Below are 23,787 nucleotides of genomic sequence, written 5' to 3'. Positions count from 1 at the left end.
CAACCAGAAGTCTCTGACTTCTGCCTTGTCTGCTCCACTTGCCAGGTCCTTGACTTCTTGGGCTATATCCTACCACTGCGTGCTGAATAAGGGTAATATAGTTCTCCTGCTCTGGCTGTATTTGTATAAGGGCAGCAAAGGTTTTGTAAAGAGCAGATGCTAGTATCAAGTGGGGAAAATCTCTTCAAGTCTGGACTGCAGGTGACTGGATGGTCAAGTCTTACAGACTGAGAGACTGCAAATAGAGTCTTGTAGGGACAGCCTTTTGATGCCTCACCTCTCTCTCGCAATAGACTGTAGCTTGGGTGAGAAGATAATGTAGTTCTGTTTGTGACTTTAGACTCTTGTGCTATAAATTCCAACATAGCTACTCATTTATCTCCATAGTTTTAAAATATCGATATCTGTGATTGCAGTCAGGGTGTAGGAGGCATGTGTGTCCTGTCACTTCCTGTCTATTGAAACAGCAGTGCATTATACAGTGTATACCAACCTTTTAGATGTATCAGTATGGTCTTTTGCAGGTATGTATGAACTTGTTCTGCTTATATACTGAACTAGTCAGAAAGGAGACTTATCTGAGCTGAAAACTGCTGTTGCAGTTGGCTTTGTGTATGGCTGCGTGGCTAAAGCAGGAAGTGTTAACTGGCTGTGAGGCTTTTGGACTGGAGGACAAGCAGAAAGAACTTTTCTCTGGCTGTGGAAGAACCATCTCTGTAGTGTATGTCTGTGCTCTTCAGATACGCCTGAGCTGTCCGAGCTAGCTGGCAAAATGTGCAGCAGTAAAATTAAAGATGTAATAGTACTGCACCACCATCAGTTGTCAATAAATGGAGAATAGATCTACCATGCTAGCACAAAGCCCAAGCTACACACAATTCTTATATAACTGTCAGGTTAGGGTGATGGTGATTTTTAAAAACATTTGTTAACCAAAATAAACATACAGTCAAAATGATCCAGTCTTCTATCATGTGAGTATTAGCTGTTGAGGATTTTTGGTTTATGTGACTATAACTACATACACAGTAAGGAATTTTATTACTTTAGCAACACAAAGATAGTGAAAATGGTACAAGTTTCTCATCTGAAGAAACTTGTTTCTGGAAGGTAGCATCTGTCACAGGAGACAGAATTTTGCCTGTAAATTTCTGTGCCTGAGTGTGTACTGCTCTGTTCCTTGTGCGTTGTCGTCCAGTGACCATTTAGCGCTTGCCCTAATCTGATGTGCGGTTTTGGCTTCCAGAGTTTAGAAGTGAAGGATGTGCAGTATTGTGCTAGGAAGGTCTTATAGCAAATAAATTTTGGAGTGGAGGAAAACCTATAGTGGAAGATCTGAATTTCAGGTCTTTGCCTCTCTACTGTCTTCTTGTTTATTTTTGTAATAAAAAATTACATAGAGATCTATCAGTTTTTGAGGTGACATGTATAGGGTAAAAGAGAACGAGCTGTGGGGTGCAATTTTGTGACCCAGTTTCTGCAAGTCAAGGATTTGCCTACAGAATGCAGGAATGGGGCTTGGTTCTGGCATGTGTGCGCACACACACACACACACAAACACACATGCACACATTATATATGTAATACATATTTTGAGATTTGCCTGTTTCTCTTGTGCACCCATATTCTAGGGGTGTGTGGTATATTCTAGGGTTATGTGGTGTGTGACATTACTTGAATTGGTGCTTGTGTGTAATGCCAAAACAGCATCCAGAATATCAAAATTTAAGCCCTGATTCAGTTCCTTCTGAGTCTTTCATTACGTTTGATACTAAATCAAATTTAGAAGATTAAATCTATAATCACCTTAAATTTGCACAGGATTTATTTTCTACTTGAAAATGCTGATTGCATACTAGTAGTATTACATTTCCCTTTGTTCTTTTTAGTGAAATCAGTGTATGTGCAGATGATGTGCTTTTTCTGAATTTAGCAGTAAATAAAACATGTAAAAAAACCATAATGTTTCTTGTTTCAACGCGTCAATAAGATGAAAGGGAGAAGGGAATTACATTGATTTCCTGGCTGACCAGGTCCCAGTGGCGTGGATGGGCTGCAGTGGCCTTGCCAGGGGGAAGTGGGCTATGGAGGAGAGCTGCGAGATGCTGTGTTTACATCTTCTGGGACTCCTTTTCTTCCTTTTCACTGGCACATTCACACTAACGTTTTAGAAGTGGGAAGGTCTTGTCTGAGTACTGTTAGATCACGGCTGCGTAAATGGCTGGGAAACATTGATAACACGCAACAGATGGCAAGCAGATTTAAATAGGAAGTCCTGCCTGGTTTTCAGTGCTCACAGGTAAGGGGGTTACATGAGCAAATGATAAGGATGGAAAGAGCAAGTCTTTCTGTGTGTATTTGAACAACTGCTGTTGTAACTCTGATGCAAATTATTATATGCTGTTTCTAGCTAACAGGGGAGCAGGGTATGATGGAATAGAGAAGGCTGTAAGTCAGAAACGTAGCAAATTATGTATTGTGTGGCTGTAACAGCTCAATAGGAGCACCTGTGGACAGAAAGAGCATTAAATATTTCTTTGAGCGCTGTTGACGTACAATAATTTTTTTACCACTTCAATCAAAATGTAATCAAATGCAAACACGCAGGACTGGAGAGGAAAATATTTCTTCTATACATGAGTCAAACTTTAAACAAATGTGTGCTATTAAGAGAATAAATTTCAGTTCAAATGCAGAGCTATAAGGTTCAAAATACAGTCTGTGAATATGAAATGTCTTCTTATGAAGTCTCTTACTCTTCTGTATAGCCAAGTTTTTCATTAAACTGTTTACTGACACAGGAAAAATTAGCTTGCTTTCTAAAAGACACAGAGGGGATGAGAAGCAAAACTACCATGGTCAGTGGATATTATCTATAGCTGTAAGAACATCCTTCTAATTGCACAATGGATCTTTCTATTATAAATGATTAACCCCCCCCTCCAATTTTAGCATATATGTATTTCAGGAGCACACAAATCTCACTTACTTACTTCAGGTAGTTCAAAAGTCATATGGTAAGAGACATACTCGACCTTTTTATATTAACTGATAATATGTCAATTCTGATAACAACACTGGTTATTTTATAACGCTTGTATGATAAATTTTAACTCTTTTACTTGGGATAACTATTTTATACTTTTGAGTATCAGAACTTTCAAAAATCAAAAAAAAAGTTTACAAAATAAGTCTAGACCTGGCTTTAGGAACTGTTAAATTATGCAGTGGAAAGAAAGTTTACCTGAGCTTCTGTGATTGTATCTTGTAGATTTGGTTTGCTGGTCAGTCTCATTAGTGCAAATAAACTACTTGAAATACTCACTGAATAAACAAAACTCTTTCTGAAAACAGAAAAAGATTTAGTACCTAGAACACCCAGATGTCAAAGAGTTAATGATGGGACTGCACTGGGTTCAGTGTATTTGCAGATGTTGCTGCAACCAACTGCTGATTTTTCTCCCATCCTGTCGGGGAACTCTGCCAGCCATGATTCATGGAATGATTTTTTTGCGCTGAGTAATCTGTGGTTTTTCTTTTTGCCTTTTCCCTCTCCTTTAGTTTTACTCTAAAGTCCTATTCATTTCAGCTAAAGGGAGGGGAAGCTTCCAACTATGTTTTCAGAAGAGGAATTTTAACAAATGTTAAACTTCCAGTAACTTTACTTTGCCTTGAACAGAGTAGTCCAGTGCAGAAAAGAGAGTTTTGCAACAGAATCAGCTTTTGCTTTTGCTAGTCATATGGTATGACAGTTCTTTACAGCTTCTATATTAGTATTGCTAAAGAACATCCAAGTTTTGTGCTGATTTTATGCCTCCTTTCTCACAGATCGCTCTGAAAGAAATAAACCAGACTGCCGCTCTTCGAGGTAAGACCTGTATTCCTGTATTTATTCTTCCCCTCCTTTCATTTTTTTCTTTATTTTTTCCTTTTATGGAATGAATTAGGAAATTAGCCAGAAAAAAATGCCATTCTACTACTTCTCTGTTTTGGTAACAGTATGAAAATACCCAATAGCTTTGTGTTAAAGGTAATTGTTATTTCAAGGAATTAACAGGTTTTACTACACTGTAATTGTGTGCACTTAAAAACCAAAAGGCTTGTTTGTGTATCACAGACAGAGTTATTTGATAAAACTCTGATTTAAGACAAGAAGCCCTCATGACTTTTGCTTCTGTATGCTTTGGAGCATTTGCTTCTGTAGCAGGGAAAATAATTTTGGTTCAGTCAAGATTAGCAACATTTGATTATTTATGCCATTGACTCTGATCTTATCATACCTAAAATCTCAAAATTGGGGCAAGCAAACAAAAGGAGAATAAACAAAACATAGACCCAGATATTTTATGTTGATTCAGAATTTCCACCAGCAATTGCTGTAAACCTCCAAAGCTATTGGTTTGCAAGGCCATGTGACCCCTTACACATCTGAATATTCTGTAGTCATCTTCCTTTTTATCTCTTTTTCTCATCTCTTTATCACTCTTTTTTTTAACCCTCTTCCTCTTTTGCCTTATTTCTAAACTCTTCCGCTCTATTTTCCAGCAAGGAATATCATTTCTTCCATATCCTGTGGCAAGTAATAGGATTTTAATGAGTTAAAGTGATAGAGCACACCAGCTACAGCTGGTTCCCCCCTCTTTTGTGAAAAGCCTTTCCAAAAGGCTCCTGTGGTGCCCAGCCTTCTGACATGACATGTGGCTGTTTAATTTTATTTTACAGTCTGAATTTTTTTTTGTTACAGTTTTATAGTACACTGGGATAGATTTCATAGCCAGAAGAGCAGAGGGAATTGTAGCCTTCTCTCCTTATAGCACAACTGATGAGCTCTTTCTTCCATGTGATGCGATGGGGAGAGAGGACACTTGTCTGTTCCCTCCCATCTCTCCAACAGCATTGTAGCTGTGTCCAGCTGTGTGTTCAAGCTGCAGTGGAATTTCGCCTTTGTCAATTACTTATATCCACTTAAAACACCAATCATTATATGTCCTTTTACAACTTAACCTTTTTCTTAAAATGGTGTGGTTATAGTCTACATGTTTGAACTTTTATTGGAACATGTTGTATTACAGTAAAGTCAAATAAATCTAAATCATTATCAAAAGGAAATCTTTTAATATTTTCAGAATGTGTAGTTTAATGTTGAAATAGTTTCATTCTGTCCCCACTTCTTCTGGCTGGTCGTTCCCACCAATATATTTTTGGCCTGCTGTGTATTTTTGAAGTTTTCACTTGGAACCAAAAGCAAAGTAAAATTTCAAAATTCTTCCATGGAATTGGCATTTCAACTGTGGACCAGTCCTTAAAATAAAATACTACTTTAAGTTGTCTGGATTACAGATTCCAAATTCTCACATGGAAAGTACAGAGAAATTAACAGTATAGTATAAGTTGCTTACAGTGTTGAGTAAAATGGTCTTTCATTCAACAGTCTTTCATTCCTGTCAGTAGTGTATGTGTCTTCTAACCATATCTATGCATCTTCTGTCCCCTTCTCAATCTCACTAGCAATTGTGCCATGTTATTTCTGCTTTCCAGGATGAACTATGAGGAAGAAAAGCCATTGTTAAAAGGATAATGTGGCTTTGTGCATGCCTTGCTACTCCTTCTAGGCCAGAGCTATTTGCCTTCAACTATGACATACTCTGCTAATTGATATTGCCACCCTCTGAGGTTCATCTCTCATTCTAGATGGAAGCATAATCCTGAGGAAACAAATTGCTGGGTGAGATTCTTATCCCCTCTCTGGCCCCAGACATGAGTCTAGGAAAAGAGTTGTAGCTGCATGAAGACCAGAGTCTCTTGCTGTAGGAGAGAAAACTAAGCAGTGAAGTATGCAAGGCTTCATTAAAGTGCAGTGCAACACTGCTCACGTAACATGGGCAGCAATTCAGAGTTTGAGTTACATTGGGGACTGTTTTGTGGCTTATGCCATTTTATGATGAGCTAATACTCCCCCAGCCTTCTACTCTCTGGGAGCAGCTCGTGACAACAGAAAGGCAAAAAAAAACCCAAAACATCAAAGGCATCTCCTCTTTTCTATTTTTAACTTAGTCTGCATGTTCTGGGATGCATCTCTTAAAGATGCAACATAAAGTCCCTCTCATGATCTAAAGTGAAACAAAATGACACTGCAGGTCATCATCCTTGAACTCAAGGATTAATAACAAGAATTTCTGCATTAGAATTAGTATGAAATAGTTAAGGAGAACGTGGGGATACTAGCTCACCACATGAAGACATAATGCAATGAGCCTTAAGAAAGGCAGATATCCTAAGATGAAGTAATGGGTGTAGATCTTTCCAAGTGAGAGCCAGAGTAGTAGCAATTTGTTTGGTACAAAGCCCTGGTGAGATCTTGTCCAGAAGTCTGTGCGGTTCTAATTGTGAATGTGGAATGGTGGAGTAGGAAGAGCCAAAAGAAGCCCAGCGGTCTCCCCCAGAGCTCCCAAGGCTAAGGATTTTTGTTCAGAACATGATCAGCTTGATAAAAAGAAAAAAAAAAAAATGACAATATTTCTTGTGATTGCAGAGGGCTACAGTTTATGTCCTTTCCATCACTGCACTCTTACATTGCTGTGTCTGTGTTTTTCTGTTTCAGCTTGTGCGTGAGTGTTTACAGTATGAGGGATGAAAAGCTCATACACACAATGAAGCATGAACAATTTGAAAACTTAGCTTGAACATAATGCATTTGCAATGACTAGCATATAAGAAACTTTTAGATAGAGATGTGTATAAACTGTCTTTTATCATAGGATGATGCCATTTATATTATGCAGGGTGAAATTTATTAAGGTAATATCAAGGACTCTGACAAATATTCTGGTTTTATTACTAGCCTATCAAATGTTTAGTATGGGAGCAGTACTGAAGGAAGGCAGAGTATTCTGGGGGTGATACTGGGATCTAGCATGCTATTGGAAAGAAATTTGCGTCATGAATGAACCGAAGACCACAGGTAATGGTTTTCAAAGAGGGAAATAGATACCAGATATTGCTTACAAAATGTGCATTCAATACGCTGCCTTTTGCCTCTCTAACACAATTAGCAGCTATCTGCTGTGAAGAAGAGTTTAGATACAGTGAGAAGTAGCAGAACAGGGCCTATAAGTGTCTTTTTTTCATGCACCACTCTTCACTGATTTTTATTAAATATTAGCACTAATATTATTAGTTAATTAGCACTAATAATACTAATTAGCATTAATATTATTAGTAAGATCAAATCAGACATTCCCTGAATCCAAATAATACCTATTGCTATGTTAAATTGTTATCTAGGGATATTTGATTTCATGACCTGATGTTAATGGTACTTCAATTGTTAAATTTCAGGGCGTGTTAAAGAGGTCTCTGTACTGGCAACAGTGATCTATAATTATCACATTGTTTCTTGATGATTTTACTATCAGGGTTTTCACTGATAGGTTCAAGTCATGCACTGTTATAACCCAGGTCAGAGTTAGGTCGAAAGAAGTATACTGTTTAGTCTGAGGCCTCTAAACCTTTTCAAACTGAAAATTATGTGATAGTAATAGAGCAGAAGGTTTCAGGCATCCGCATATTTGCAATTAATTCCTGAACATGAGGAAAACTGTTAAAAGGAATGGGATTAATTTCACTGTTTTTTTTGATGGATTACAAAATCTTGAAACACAGTTTTGTAATGTGATATAACTGATTTTAGGTATGTTGTTTTCAGTTTTATTGGATTTGGTGAGTCAAAGAAAGACATTTGAATAAGTTGTCCCAAGAAGGATCTGTTTGGCCGAGTTCTGTAAATTGTTAAAAAGGCTTTGGCCTTGGAGGCAAGAGGATGAGGGTAGAAAAACATTGTAACAATTTACTGGGACACGAAGTCAAGTAAGAGATCTTGATTTTTAAATCTGGTAATCTACTGTGAAAATTTGACCTTAAGAATGGGAGAGGGAGGAAAATAATAGGTTCATTCCCAGAATAGATTTTAGACATTATTGGCACATAGCCTACTTGCTGTTTTCTTGTAATGTACTGAAGTTCTTCTTATGGCTGGTTCTCTGCATTTGATTGGTACAAAATTTGGCCTTGTTTTTTTAATTTAAAATTAATCAAGATGACAATACAAACAGACACAACCTTTCTCCTGTTCCTTTATAAAGAAGCACTTAAAGCTGATCAAAGGGGCTACGAGTTCTTTTAGTGAGTAGCATATTAGAGCTTCTGATAAATCAAGCTGTGCTTTCTAAGAATGGTATTTTGTATGTTAGTTTTTAGTGTTTTGTGTAACAGGGTCCCGGTAGTGAAAGCTTCTCTACATTTCTGTTTCCTCTGTTATATGATGCTGGTCTTGTAAAATTGTGTTTAGTAAGTATTACAGTAATGCTCTGGCAGTATCTTAAGAGTGTGTTTTCCTAGAGCATCTCTGAAGCCTCACCTATTAATTAAGATCTTACTCCTTTAGCAGAGCACGAAGGCAGTCTTAAGGCACAAGCCTGACAATGCAGTAGAACTCTACTTACTTTCCAGTTAAATTGATATGCTCTTGAGATCTGAAGAAAACACACGGTATGAGGATTTTCTGTATGGTAGCCAGTATGATCAGTCTGCAGTCAGTCAGTTGTTAATTCCAGCTTTGCCTATCCGAAGGTGGAACACAAGAGTCCTTTCTTCTCCCCACAGATTTGTGCTAGCTCCTAAGCCTGGAAGCTAGGGGTTCTTGTTTGAAACCTTCCACAAATTGCTGTTAACATTTTTGTGTTTAACAACTTGAGTTGTTTTCTCATCAGGAATAACTTCACAGCTAATTTTCTCCACCACATAACAGATTGTGTTTATTCTAGGTAAATTAAAACCCAGGTTATTGTGTTGGAATTGGGCACTGGAAAGGGCGAGAGGGTACTCTTGTAACCCGAAGACATCTGATTCTTTGTTGTGCATTAGGCAGATGGACAATGTAGAGAGACTTCTGGTGCTACTGCATCTTCTATACTAAGAAATCACAGAATCATAGAAATATTAGTCAGAAGGGACCACTGGAGGTCATCTAGTTCAACTTCTTGCTCGTAGTGGGAAGACTGCTAACACTAGATCAAGCCAGTGTTGTCTTTGTCTAGCCAAGTCTTGGAAACCTCCCAGAGAGAGAGATCCCACAGCATCTCTGGGTGACCTGTGCCCATGCTGCACTATACTCTTAGTGAAGAAATTTTTCCTCATGTCCAAGCTGAACCTCCCCAGCTGCAGTTTGTGGCCATTGCTGCTTGTTTTGCCATATGCCCCTGTGGAGAAGAGTTTGCCTCTGTCTTCTCTGTCTCCTGGCAATTAGATTGCCCTTTGCCACCCAAAGAAGCCCAGCCTGTGCAACCTCTCCTTACAGATCATGTGCTCTGACCACCTTGATAACCATCTGGTGGACATCCATGTCTTCTCAACATCCATCTCAAACTGGGGGATCCAGATGTAGCCTCACCAGGGCAAAGTAAAGGGGAATAATAAACTCCCCTGATGAGTTGGCTGTGCTGCTTCTGGTGTTGCCCAGTCTGCAGTCTGCCTTAGTCATGTGTGCAGTTGATTCATGTGTGCAGTTGATTCAAATTCAAAATGATGTCTGCTTGTTACTGGCTGCCAGATATCTGTTGATAGCTAGTCCTACCCTTTGGGCCCAGTGATCTAGTTAATTTTCAGCCCACATATTGGCTGCTTGTCTATCCCATACTAACTCAATTTCCAAATGTAAGAGTCCGTGACAAAAGAACCAGTCAAAATCGAGTTTTTTGGTTCAAACACTAGGCTACTTACATCCTGAGAGACCATTTGCATTCTCTCAAGCATCCTGATACTTAGTTTTTCATTCCTGTCACTAAAAAGCCCTGTATTATCCACTGACAATGTCTGCATTACCTTGTCAATGCAGCTGTTCCATCTAAAGGAATATTTCAGACTTTTCCCCTTCCATCCCATGTTACAGGCTGTTTACGCATCTGAAGTTTGAGGAAGAGGAAGGAGAAGCAATGCATGTGTGACAAAAAGCGAGCATAAAAGCCTTGAATATGAGGCAGTGTTGTGTTTAGAAGAAAGAACGAATGTTGGGGGATGACCTTTGTTTTACTTTTGCATTCTTATATTTAGCCCTTAGGATTTTTAAGACTAGAGTGTAGCAGGTTAGTCCTAGTCTAAGTGTACGTTTAGGGTGTGGAAAGAGAAAGATCCTGCTTTTGTACGCTCCAAGTAGGTCATCAGAAATTGATGTAATTAAAAAATATCTTTCCAGAAATCTAGTTTCCTTCCCAAACCCTCAGGGTGCAATTTCACAATTGCGTTGAGCTGAGCTAAGCCTGTGCTCCTTCAGAAAGTGCAATCTCATTCCCTCCTTTGGACTCATATCAGTGCTCATGTGCTTGCTTAGATCAGAAGGCTGATCTCCAAGGGAAGAAAATAGCTGTTTTCATTTTACAGATGAAGCAGATTCAGCAGAGGGAGGCAGAGTGGTTTCCTCCAAGTCACACAGTAGATCAATGGCGGAGTTGGAAGTAGAAGCTTGGTACCGTGACCTTGTTGTTAGTATCTAAAAAGTAGGATCACAGTGGCTCAAATTTAAATGTTTGTGTTTTCAGAGCTGAATTTTGGGTTCAGTCACTCAGAATACAGTGTAATCCTACTGCTTAGATGTGGATGTAAACTCGTGTAATTGAGACTAGGATCTGCTCATATGTTGTTCTTTTGTTTATCTTGGGCTTCTGATAAACAGTACATGCCGCAAATGTCACAGCTATGCCTCCTTAGAGCAGAATAAGCTGGAGCAATTTTGTGCAGTGTGTTTCTTTGGCAGCTTCCTTGCCACAATAAATCACTCTGTTTAATATATTCTTTGCAACATTAATTTTCTGTGTTCAGTTTATACTCATTTCTAAAGGAGGAAAAGAAAAAAAAAAACAAACCCGCAGAGCAGAGGGATTAATGGCAGATCAGTTCAACTTAAGTGTTGGCAATTAGGGAGCTTGTGCGCGTCTGGAGCCTGTTGCTGTGTGTGTTTGTTTTTAATACCACCAATTCTTCACTGCCATGTTGGGGATTTTTGTCTATTCACCTTGCAGATAGTGGTAAAGAGTTATTGCAAAGGGAGCATCCTAGCCAGTGTTCCGGATTCCTTATTCCTAAACACAGAAGAGGATGTGTTTTAATGAAAACACTGTGTTCCTGGTTTCTGGGAAGGGAATTTTGAAGGACTGGCTGCTTTGGTGCCCTGTGCAGCTACTTCCATTGTCTGGGCTGCTCACCAGTGCCTTTTTGTATGTTCAGGCATCATCTGATGCAGGGAATAGTCTGGGAAGAGAGGGCACATGGGAGCATGCAGCCAGGCAGCAGTAGGAGTCACGAGAGATGTACTTCTCCGTGAGGTGCTGGTGGAGCTGGGTGCTTGAAAGAGATGGGGACCTAGTCAGAAGGATGCAAGGCATAACAAAGACAAATAAGTGAATGAGGTCGAAATCGAAAATGCTGATTTATAATGGAAAATAATGCTGATAATGAGATGGTTGTTGAAGGAATAAGGAAGAAAGGGTTCACCCTCCTCTTCATTGAAAGAACTTCAGTGTTCCTTTGGGGGTCCTGTGTACATGAGCAAGTTTTCACTGTCTCACCACTCTTCTGAGGAGAATACAACAGAAGGCACTGAGGACCATCCAAACACAAGGCTGCCATGCTTGTCAATTAGGAGAATTGTCTGGGGCATAAACGACTGTGAGAGACCTTAGTTCTAGAAAGGGTAGTTTCAAGAAGCAGGCAGTTACACGTTGCAGATATTCTGATGGCTGGACATTCCTTTCAAAGGTCATTTTGGGAAGATTTCACTTTTGCCCTGTAAAACGGCAATAATTATTTTAAAAACAACCAAATGGCTTTGTTTTTCAACCCTGCAAAAAACAAACAAGATCTGAGGTTGCTGGAGGCTGTGAGGAGGCCTGGAGTTTTCTAAGTAGTGTGATGGGCCAAATTAATCAGGCATGGGTATAATTCAGCTTCTTTATTATTATTCTTTCTTTCCAAAGACACTTCTGTGATAAATAGCACATGAAGTTCATCCAGTGGATGGAAAAGAGAGCTGGAAGAGAATTCTTTCCAAAGGTGTTTGTAACGCTCTCAAAGAAAACAGATAATGCTAGTGGCTGGAGGAGGAGCTGGCAAGTGAAGTCCATGGGATAGTTTCAGGACCGGCGAGGCAGACTGGGGGAGTTGTGAACTGCCAGCTTGGAAGAGGACATAGCTCGGGGTCTTTCTGAAAGAATCTCATGCTGCTATTTTAAAAGTGCTAAAGCTGATACTTGAGCTTTGGTTTATTTCCCTAAGGATTTGTGTAGGTTTTTATATAAACTCAGGTTAGTATCTGTGTTTTCCTTCATCTCTGGAATTTGAGTGGGAGAGTGCAGTTTGCAGTTAAATTGTGTTGGTTTCCACGGCCTCTTACTCCCGTGTGCACAAGAGGGAAGAGATTGTTACTTTTTCCATTTTAGCCTCTCTTTGTGTACTGCTCAGTTACTTTGTCATTTTATGGTAGGTTATTCTTTGTCCTCTGCAGAGCATTCTAGTATTGATAAACGGTTAGCTTAAGTAGGATCTGATTTTTGGTAGGTTGAATGTTTAAGTGATTGATCAAGTACTCTTTCAAAGCATGGTACAGTCGCATTCTGACTATGTCACGGGGGAGAAGTATTCCTAGCGAGGCCTGTCACCTGGGTAGTTTTTTCCTTGTTATTGTATTTCTATCTGTTGCTTGCTGTATTGATTGTACAGCTGTCTATTAGGCTCTGATCCTGTCATTTGTGAGACAGGCTGCATTTCTGATTTTGCTATCAGATTTCTCTTTTCAGAGGTATTATGCTCAGTGTAAGTATTGCTGCTGTTTGAATTTAGGCCACATTTACACAAGGACTTTATCCTAGTTTAGGCCATCTGTGGCACCACAGGCTTTGCTAAGCTAGGGCAAGTCCTTTGTGTAGACAGGGATGAACTGCTTTTGTGTCTGATTCCAACTGCTTCAGTTTATGTGGTTTCAGGAAGGGAACTAGGAATCATTGGTGCAAAAAGTAATGTTGCCTCTTCCCTTAGAGGCTATGTGGTCACAGACAGATCCCTTGATACAGAGGACTGCAATTAGAGCGCAGGACCCTAAATGTAAAAAGTATCTGTATAAGTAAGGTCTTACACAGAGTTGCGTCTTGGTCTGGCCAGCCTTGTTGCAAGAGATTTGTCATCTGATCTGGGTATGGTGGGCACTCCCCATCTTCTGAGGCTTGAGATAATTTAGGTTAGACTGCCTTGAAAGTACTTGGCTTGCTACAGTTGACTTCTGTAACATGAAGTTGTGTTAGTATGGATGGACAGAAGTTTGAATGGCTGTAGAGTAACTGCGGAAGTCCAGGAAAGAGTCAGAATCCCAGAAGATAAAAATATAGTTAGACAACTGACTATTTGAAGACTGGTACTTCTTCAAATCACAAGAAGTATGAGAATTCTCATCATTTTTTAAGATAAGTTATAATTCTAATGTATTTCATGATTTCATAACTTTTTAAACAAAAACATAAGTACTTTGCCAAATAAATACATTTCTTTTTCTTTTAATGTTCTTTTACCTAGATACTAAAAAATTTGAGAGAGCATAACTGTTACATATGTGACTTCTGATATTCAGTGATGCACAGGACTTTTTATAAAAATAAGATTTAATGTTTGCAGATTTAATTATGAATGGTGAATTCCAAACATTAAACTTTTCCCAAAAATCATTTTTTGGGGAAAATGCTGTCTTGTCTCTAAGCAGATACTACAGTAACTTTGACAGAATTATTTTCCTAAAATATACAGTACAATAATTGAACAAAACTGGGTTTTTTTCAGATGACAGTGGTGGTGCTTCTGCATTGTATTTTTAGCTCTTAATGGAGAGAGAAAACAAACTGCAGAGTTTGTACTGTACCTGTTATTAGCATATACAGAGGCAGGAGCATGAAGCTCTAACTAGTGTGTTGGGTTTTTTTAACAAGTTAGTTTAAGTTATGTCTATTTTCTACTTTAACAATAGTTTCCCTTTACTTTGTAAAATTAACAGCCTGGAAATGAGATCTGTTCTGACTGTTTGCCTTGCTCCATTACTGTTATTTTTAGTTGTTGTTTTAATTTGTTTCTTAGGGTTGTTTAGAAGAGCTTTACTATTTTTTTGTCTTTTGAAACCTGGGGAAGATCACAAAGTACTATATAAACTCTGAAATGAACAAAAGAAAACAAAGCTAAAGCTAAAAATCTATTAACCATGCTGAGAGCAGAAATTTTCTGAATTGCCCAGCGTTGGAGAGAATGACAATGCTTAAAGACATTTCATTTTTTTTTAGCTAATGAAATGTAGTATAAATAAAAGATGGGGACAGGCTAAGCTGTAGGCTATTAAGTTCCTTTTTATTCCTGCTGCTGTTGGTTTACACGGGTTATGCAGTACTATTTGGTGGAGTTTCACAGAGTAAAGACTAATTCGCTGCCTAGAGGACTGCAGAATCCCCCGACCAGCTGGCAATGGGTCATTACTAAGCACAGCAAAACAGATTGGGTCGGGAGGCGATGACAAGAGGGAAGATACAGGGTAGGTGTATTATCTGATACAGTATCTCATCGGTCACTGAATGCTTTTCTGGCAACCATGTCCTTTTCACAGTTGTTTATTCTGTGCTGGAGCGTTGTATGCCATTAATCAGAGAAGGTAAATTTCAGATTCTCCAGTTATTTCTGGAAAACAGCCACCGAGATATTGCATGTTTTGGATATAACCAGCCCATATTTTTTCTCCTTCCCATAGACAGAACGGAAGTAACTTTGAAACTACATTGTTCAATGATGCTAGTGATATAGCTACTGTCATCTTCATAAGCAACCAAGAATTTGCTAAGCTTACTAAGTATGGGTTTTTCACCTAGGAACCCTGAGAACAGATCTCACTCTTTATTTTTTTTTAATTTTTGTGAGAAAACTTTAGTTAAAGAGAAGATCATGATCCTTAAAAATCCAAATCTAATTAAAATGTTCCAACCACAAATACTTTTTTGTTGTTGTTGTTGAATCTCTTTTTTGATACACAACATAACTTCTAGTTCCAGCAAAAGAAGTGCATGAGTGATCTTATGTCACATTAAGTAATGTTTTTGCTTGGAATAAATGCTTGGTGGAAGGAAATAGCTTTGATTTTACTATTACAATTCTTTTATTCTGTATGGTGTGGAGTCCTACTTCCCCATCCCCTAACACATCAACATTTAGTCTTAATCCAATCCTAATACAGACAATTCCGACAATATTTGATGACTGGACCAGTTCAGGGAGCTTCCCTCCTCTCCCCAGAACAGAGTTTCTTTTGGAGAACTGCTTTTGAGAACATTGTATCATTTTATTACCCTGTTTCCTTTGGGTCTTCTAAAATAGTAAGTCCATGAATAGCTAAATGAATGCAGTGCTTCTGGCAGGTGCAGGTTTGCCAGCTAGGAAGGAAGAGTATGGTCTTGTGGGACAAGTACAGTAATGACAGCTACAGTAGTACAGGTTTTCCCACCACACCCTACCCTGCTGTAGGGGACAGAAGATTATTTGCGTTACTGCTCAATCCATCGTCTTTCTTCTCAGACTGTTAGCAAGGAAATGGGCTCCGTTAAGTGAACGTTGCCCAGTGTGAACAAACTTCCAATGCTTTCTGTTAGTGACAGCATTTAATTTTTAATTTATGTAGGACAGATCTGAATTGATGACAAAGTTCTCTGTATTTCCCTTAATTACTGTTCCTGTGCTGTCTTTTGTGAGCTTTTAAAATGATGTCTGTTACAGTGTTTGAACTGAGAAAATGTGCTCCCTAGTGACATAACTGCTTTGCTGCAGGTGTTAAAAAGTGGTATTTTGCTTAGTGTAATATAGATCTACCTATACAGTGGTGTGGAAAAAAAAAAATCATTAACATTTGTGGAGGGGGCTGAATATAAATTGACAAGACTATATCTGCATTTAAAAAAAACGGTGATTTTTCAAATGTCTTTAAAGAGAAAACAAGTCAAATTTGGTCTTTTTATTAAAACAGCTGAAGTAACTGGAAAAAATGGACAAAATTACAGACAGGCAACCTTCTTCCAGCCTGAGAGATAACTAAGGGTGCCCATTTTGGAGCAGAAAAAAGTCCATCTAATCCAGTATTCTTTTTCTGTCTTTGTTTATGTGGAAAGTAGAGGCTTAAGGAATAAAATAAGAACAGAACATGTATATTGGGAAGTATCCGTGCATTCTCTCAACATCCAGACTTCTGTGGCTCAGGGGCCTCCTAAGAGAGGTGATGCTTTGTATTTAATAGCCCTCTGTGGGTTCACTTTACTTTTGAACCCATGTAAGCTTTTAGCGTCCACAATATTCTGCAGCAAGGAGTGCCACAGCTTAACCATGTGTTGCATGCAGAAGAATCTCTTTGGACTTGGCATCTCCTAGTTTTATACAATGCTTTCTACGTTCCTGTACCGTAGGATTCATTCCCTGTAGCTTTGCTGCTTCTCGAGAAAGTTAAAATGCAGTTGTTCTGGGTTTAACTAGACTGTGTTGATCAATTGGGCAGTTGTAAAGAAAAGGTCACTATTACTATTGGAGACCCAGAGGGATGTTACCAAGGGGAGAGGGAGGTAAGGTTGGCTGGCATGAGAAAAAGGACAGGAACAATTTACTGCCTATGGAGTTAAGGGCATTGCTGAGAGTAGAGGTTAGAGAAATTACCATGTTTATTGGACGAGTGTCTCATTTGAATCCAGAGTCTTTAAGCTCCACTGGAGATAATTTTATTTTCTAGGCCTTTGTAAAGATTTGGGATCAAGGATCGTTACTCAAATGTCAGAGATGAAGTGGCTGTTACAGGAGGAGGGTTACCCCACTGGTAACTGGTGTTTCTGTCCGTTCAGTTGCCTGGGTAAGTTGATTCTCAGACCTGGCGGCTTTTAATTTCCACTGCCTAGTTTACGTGCTGGCATTTGGTGCACTGAATGAAGTGCACAGATGAGCCCATGAAAGAGCTGTGTATTTTGGTAATTCTTACAGGCTAGGGAGGGGCATTGATTTCTGTGGCTGTGAGTTGTTTTGGCAAGGTGTTTCTTACAGTTGCTGCCCTGGAAAGGTCTGGTTCAATCTGTTCTACAAGGTGTTTGCTTCAGAAGCAAAATTTAGTTGAGGGGGGAAACATGATGATAGTGATTATTTCTTCCAAGGTGTAATCATCCAATAGAGGCTGCAACATTTACTCATTTGCCATGTAATTTGAGGTCCCTGATGTTATAAGATAGCCAGGGTATATGACTGAGAGTGGAGGAGGTTCTTTTTCTTCTTGTAGTGTGTTTGTATGGTGACTTACTTGAATATGAAATCTGTTTCACTGCAGAAGTGTCCTCGCTTGGTTAAGATCTTCTTTTGGTTGTTGAGGTAGGTATTTTGAGTGCTCTTACAGCAAATTTAGTGGTGTTGCTCGCCCATTGTGGTCCTGCAGTGTTTTTAGGATAGATGTGGGTTTTGTAGATTTAGATGTGTTTTTAAAAGTCTGTTTGGATTTGATGGTTGATACTTCCATTTCATACTTGGAGGAGAATTTGAATATCTAAAAACTTGGCTGTTTTTTCCCAGCTTGGGCTAATAAAGATGCTACTATTATCTCTATCTATAAAACATAACTTGCCTGTATCTTTATACAATCCTGATTGCAAGAACATTATTACTTTGAAAAATAATTTTTAATGCATATCTTTTTGGTAATGGTTGACCATGGTCTCAGAGTTGCTGAATCTCTGTGAATGAACAATAAACACTGCAGTTTTCAAGGGTGTATTTAAACTTGGATATAAGCATTGTAGACCTACAGCTGTATGAATGTGTCTTTGGTTACACAGTGTAAATTTCTGAGGAATCATTTTCTGCATTTTGTAACCGAAAGCTCTGTCAGTATCTGTGGTGTAGGAGAAAAGGAAGTGTTTGAGTTTTTTTGGAAAAAAGGACAGGGAAGAGTGTATAGGCAAACATGTTTCTCTGACAGAGCTGCAGAGAGGGCACCTTCTGGAAACAGAGGTCTGGTGGAGGGTGTTATGAGACTTCGACGTACCACTTCTGTGCAGTGTGTGTTCTGGAAGGGCTGCTGTTAAAAGTTCATGTTCCTGATGTATCGTAGGGTGTAACTGAATGAGTCAGCAGTACATTGGAACAAGATGTGATCATCCGTAAAGATAATTTTACTTTTGTGAGGCTTTAACATGGGAGGCTTGAAAATGAGCATTTCTGCTGCTTGTTAATTGATATTATTATTTGCTTTAGGGATATAAGTGGCCAGTTTGAAGTCAGTATGTCTCTCTATATGGATGTGCTTGTAATATTCTTGTGCGAAGTTTTTAGCTTTTGGTTCACATTTACAGTGTAGTAGTTTTTATTTTATTTAAGTGGTGAGTTAATAAAAGTGGTGAGTTAGAGTTCACTGTATTTGATGCATATGTATTAACATATTTATTTACCAGAACACCTGCCCCTTCACAACAAATGTCTTTACTGTCAGCATATGCCTACAATTAAAGCAATGAACAAATTCCTTTTGTTTTGTCAATCAGTTAAAGCTTAAACTCCAGCAAATTTCACACTGCTTATATGACTCAGATGGTCTATAAAGAAGTTGAATTAGGTTAAAGGAGCCTTAAAATCCAAGGGGATGGAATTTGTAAAAGTGCTCAGCATTTGCGGATGTACTATAAAATTCTCAGAAGTGCTCAGCTGATTTTTTGGCAACTGAAATTATGCCAGCATGGGACGCTTCTTCATAATCCCACTTCTGTAGCTGCGGTTGAACTTTACATTTTGGATGCTCCTTAAACTGCTGTTTTTTATATTCAGAACTGGAATTGTGTGCTGTTAATCTCTGTTTGACTAGGCAGGATCCAGATATCATCTTAAATGCTGAGTGTAGAAGCTGTTTGGTACTCTCCCATGGAAGTGACACTCAGTTATCGATCTGCTGAAGGCCTTAAGAGTCGCCAAGACTCCCCTGGAACTGCTTCCTCATATGTTCCACTTGTTTTCTCCTTGAAGAACACATGATAATTTAGGCAAACTGACCCATACGTCACAGAGGTGTTTTTGCACAGAAAATGCACAGATCTTGGTAAAACAAGAAACACCTATAATTTGCTACCTCAGTTTCAGTACTGCTCTGAAGTCAGTATCCTTTGAAGCATCCAAGCATTCTCCTTGGGGTTTCACCCCTCCAGCCCAGGCATCCTCTGCCTTCTGCAGTTCTGACTCTTGCGGTCAGCGTCCTTTAGTCCCTGCTCATTCTCCTTTGAAAGCAACCTCCGTGTTTTTATTCCTAAATTTCTCAGCCTCTGTGTTTTCAAAAGCTAGCAGGAATACACCATCCTTTGACTACCTTTGAATGATTTCCCCCCTTCAGTCTTCTCTCTTTTATATTCTGGTAGTAACTGGTTTTAACAGGGGCTGATGAAGATATCCAGTGTTGTAAGGCAAAGTGTTATCTGCTTTTTCAGTAATCATTATTAATGCTTCCAGTCAGATGAGGGCATTCGCATGCTGGTTTTTCTCTTCACAAAACTTTAGGTGTAAAGATAGCCATAAGACTATAATTTATAGTTATATGTTCTATAAAGTACACAGACCATTTGAAGAAAACCTAATATCCACACTTAATAATAGTTAAGGGCCTGCTAAGATATCTTGAGTCCTGTGGATCCAGATCTACAGGTTTTCTTTATGCCTTTGTCCTGTTCATCCTTTATGATTCAGAAAAGTTTTTATTAATCTGTGATGTTAATTATAAAGACTCCGGATCTCATTCAGCCACCAGATAGTATTTTGGTGTACGGAGATGTATGTGGCAAGCAGAATGCCCTGTCAGTGGCTATAGAGGGCTTTGGTTTACTGACTAAAAAGCTACTGCAAATAATTGAACCAAAGACCCGTTCTTCAGAAGCAAACTTCATTTCATATTGTTTAACTGTAGAAGTAGTGCACCATCATCCTACTCCATTTGCAAATACCACAACTATGTAGACTTTAATGGTAAAGGATTTCCATGTAAAAAAAAGCTGCACAGTTTATAGCTAAGTTCTCTAATCCTAAAGAGTTGGTTCTTCCCTTTGAATATGGTGCTGGGCCCAAATATCCTGTCACTATCACCAAAGCAATTCAATGATATTTGTATTTATATTTACTGTACTGCATTACTGTTATGTTGTAGTGATTTTATACCTAAAATTATAGGTGCTTTCTACTGTTAGAAATATTTACTATTAAAGTTAAATTGTCTCTAAAGCATTGCAATAATATTTCCTAAATTTCTTCTACAAGACATGTTCTCAGGAGTATCACAACATCGCGTATAAATATGTTGATAGATAGCATAGAGGAGCATCTTCTTGGCTGTTACAAGAGGGCCAAACTCTTCAGTAAGCAGAGACCTCCATGCTTCTAGTGCACGTTTTACTGGGAGCTGAAATCAATAGATGCCCAATGAAGACCAAGAATAACTCGAGCCATGTTCTAAGGAGTTGCCTTTCTGGGATGGGCAAGTTTATATAGTCATCTTTGAGTGCAAGATGTAGTTCAGCTCAGATTGTTCGCTGAAAGAAAATGCTAAGTGAAAAGAGGAATTGTTTTCTAGCGTGTCCATAGTTCTGGATCAGGAAAGAGTTAATTCAGGATACACATGAACTAAGTGACTTGTAGCTTCACAAGAAATTTTGGCTGTTTCAGCTTGGAGTTTTAAGCTTGACAGCATTAAGTGTGCAAGCTATTACAACTTGATGACTTCTAGTTTGCTGCAGGAGTTGCTGTGTGAAATGTTATCATCTGTTACCCTGATCTACTTGGACTTCTGGCGTATGATCTACCTTAAAATCAAAGGTTCACTTACTGAAATATGATCCCCAAGTATGACAGTGAAAAGCACATTGGTATGTAATAAGTGACTGAAGAAGTAGCTGGCGAGTCATTCCTGAAAGAATTTCCCTGTGCTGATCATCATGAGCTGTTTTAATTAGCTGAACAGCTGGATTTTAGCTGCTTCTTAACTACATCCCTGCTTGTTCAGACAGTGGGAAGTCACTGCTGTGGCATTTAATAAGTGATGTGGAAGTAGACAGCTTCAGCATAGTGATGAGGCTAGAATTGTCACTGGACTTAATTAGTGGTTCAGGATTACTTGCTTTTGGGGCTGGACCTAAGAGAGGCAAAGTTATACCAGGGTGAATCTGATTTCCTAGATAACCAGATCTGTACTACTGCGATTTCCGAGGTGACTGGATCTATTAGCCTTTTGCACAGGCAAGGCTATGACAGTACCCCACTGTTTAGCGGGGAATGTGAGGGTATGTCATAGTGTTGCAGAGAGGCCACTGTGGTGCCAGGCTGCTGCCAGCTGCTTTTTTCTGGTCCTTGTCTGATCTCGCAGTGAGCCAATCTGGACAACCAACATCAGCAGAAAAAAATAAAACAGTGAATCAGCTCATGCTGAAGGGTGAGAAGAACAGCCAACCTGAGGCATAGCCAAGATTTGGTGATTTGCAGTCGGATTAACTTCATATTAGAAGTGAGCCACAGACTTGAGGTTTGTTTTTGTGAGTGGAGACTGTGCTGCTGACTGCAAGGACAGTCACTGGCATCCCTGGCTGCCTGTTCCTGCTGCTTCTCTCATGTCACCCTAGTGCTTGTGTGGCTCTGCAGCTGCCTAGACCAGCCAGCATGTCTGGCTAAAAATTAGGGCATTTGGAGACAAGGTTGTTTGTTATTATCAAAATTATGTGGCTGATCCAGGTGACCTGTGACCATGTCAGCACCAGCACAAGGAAGCTGCTGGAAATGGTGAGTGTGGGAAGGTGGGCCTACCAGCTGCGTAGTGTCACTTTGTCTTGCACTGATAGGGAAACTGCATCTTGAGTTGATGCATCACTTAATCTAATTTGTGCATAATATTTGTGCATTAGAGCACTGACAGGCCTGAAAGATCTCTGCAGCTGAGCCATTGGAGAGACTGATCATTGTGCATTAATGTATTTTTTCAGTGTAGCTTCAGTTAATCCACAGGATTAATACAATTCTGTCTACTACATCCACACCATGAAGATGGGATAGCTGCCTCATCTGTCCTTAAGTTTGAAGGCTTTTTGGTAGAACTAATAGGTCTGTTATCTGAATGATAGTAAATCTGATCTTTTGCACCACCCTTAAATTAACTTTAAATTTGCTAATGTTCTTTGTGATTCAGTCTGCAATGAAATCATTTAGATGACATTTTAAAGGTTTTGTGTTTGGCATGATGTTTTCTAAATAATAGTAATAGTTTTCTAATAAGTTGTAAAAATACTGCACTGTAGTCCTTTGACTTTTATAAAGATGGCAAGATTTCCAAAGTAACTGAGAGGAATATGTCATGCCTTTTATTAAATGAGTATTTTGCCTCACAGTAATGTCAACACCAGCTAATTAAAAATTCTTGGCTCACGTTCTAAAAAGTCAGAAAACTTTTTAAAAATAGCAACATTTTAAATTTTTTTAGGCTGTTTGCGTAAGACAAAGTCGATAACCATCACAATTAGAGATATATTAAAAAGCTTAGACACAGGGCTGTGATCCTAAGGACTGATACTTTAAGAAAAGCTCCACATAACATGACATGATGGGTACATTTTTGAGACTTTGCAGCAGATGCTTCAGTATATTCTCAGATGTACGGATAAAAAGGTAGTCCAGAACCTCCTAGCCTCTTAGCTTGGGTAACTCTGACTTGGATGCCATCCTGCTCCAGGCCCACACGAATCCCTGTGTGCGCGCTAGGGGATAGCTTTGTGATTTCAACTTTATTCCACCTGAACAGCACCCGCTTTCGTTTACTGTGCGGGGACTGTTCAGGTGAGCGGTACTCACGTGGTTGCTGTGTTGGGTCAGGAGTCAGCCTACAGGAGTAGCCTTTGAGTAATACTGTAGCTACAGTGAAACTGCTTTGGAAGAGATACGGTGTTCAGTGCATGGACAAGTATTTGGGCAGAGCCCTAATGAGGGAGAAGCCATGTTTTATGTGCAGTAATTGCCCTCACTCCGCAGAGCAGTTTACAGCTCTTTGCCCAGTCTAGTTTGTCACAATTTTATTTCCCCAGTGCATGGGCTTAAAATGCACTTTTGGAGCATTTTCCTCAAGTGTTTATGTTCAGAAAATCTGTCCTTGAAACCCAGAACAAAGTCTGCAAGGAAGAGTGAGGGGTGTGTAATATCCTCAAACAAACCACTCCAGGGCTTTTTCTTCTGGAAAGGGTGACCAATGGGACCCTTCTCACATTACTGCCTGCTTGAAGGACCCTGCTGCTTTCAGAGTAGCAAGAAGAGCAGGTCACAGACGCCTTCTGAACCTAGTGAGTCCCCTTGTTCAGCTGGCAGAGCGCCTGATAGAGACGGGTTAGTTCCCCCTGCTGAGGGGCTGGGAGGTGATAACTCATGAAAAACCTGCTGCCTTAGTTGGAAATGTCACAGAGTTGGTGCTTTATACTAACAGTGAGTGAGGTAGGGTGGGTCTGCAGATGTCGGGGGAATTGCTCCAGTTGTGCACCCCTGCATGGTAAATAGCAGGGGGCACGTATGAACTTTTTGCATCTTTACTTACTCTGCATTAGGGATGGTTGGGATGGTGTTTGAGCTAATATTTATCAGGATCTTTAATGCCATTAAAGTTCCTGCTTCCCACCGTCTCTTCCATTTTCTTCCAGCAGT

General features: G+C 39.4%; 1 protein-coding gene across 4 annotated transcripts in view; it reads left to right on the top strand.

Annotated features, from left to right (window-relative positions):
- SH3D19 (SH3 domain containing 19) overlaps window positions 1–23,787 on the top strand; it is an 87,225-nt gene that overhangs the window by 16,238 nt on the left and 47,200 nt on the right. For all 4 annotated transcript variants that reach the window (XM_067297813.1, XM_067297809.1, XM_067297808.1 and 1 more), the window contains exon 2: window positions 3,829–3,868. In XM_067297813.1, coding sequence (XP_067153914.1) covers window positions 3,829–3,868 — 40 coding nt within the window. The remainder of the gene's footprint in view (window positions 1–3,828; window positions 3,869–23,787) is intronic.

The sequence above is a fragment of the Apteryx mantelli genome, chromosome 5 (assembly GCF_036417845.1).
Source record: "Apteryx mantelli isolate bAptMan1 chromosome 5, bAptMan1.hap1, whole genome shotgun sequence".
Taxonomy (NCBI): Eukaryota; Metazoa; Chordata; class Aves; order Apterygiformes; family Apterygidae; genus Apteryx; species Apteryx mantelli.
The sequence above is the reverse complement of the archived record's forward strand: the minus strand, read 5'-3'. Positions and strand labels throughout refer to the sequence as shown.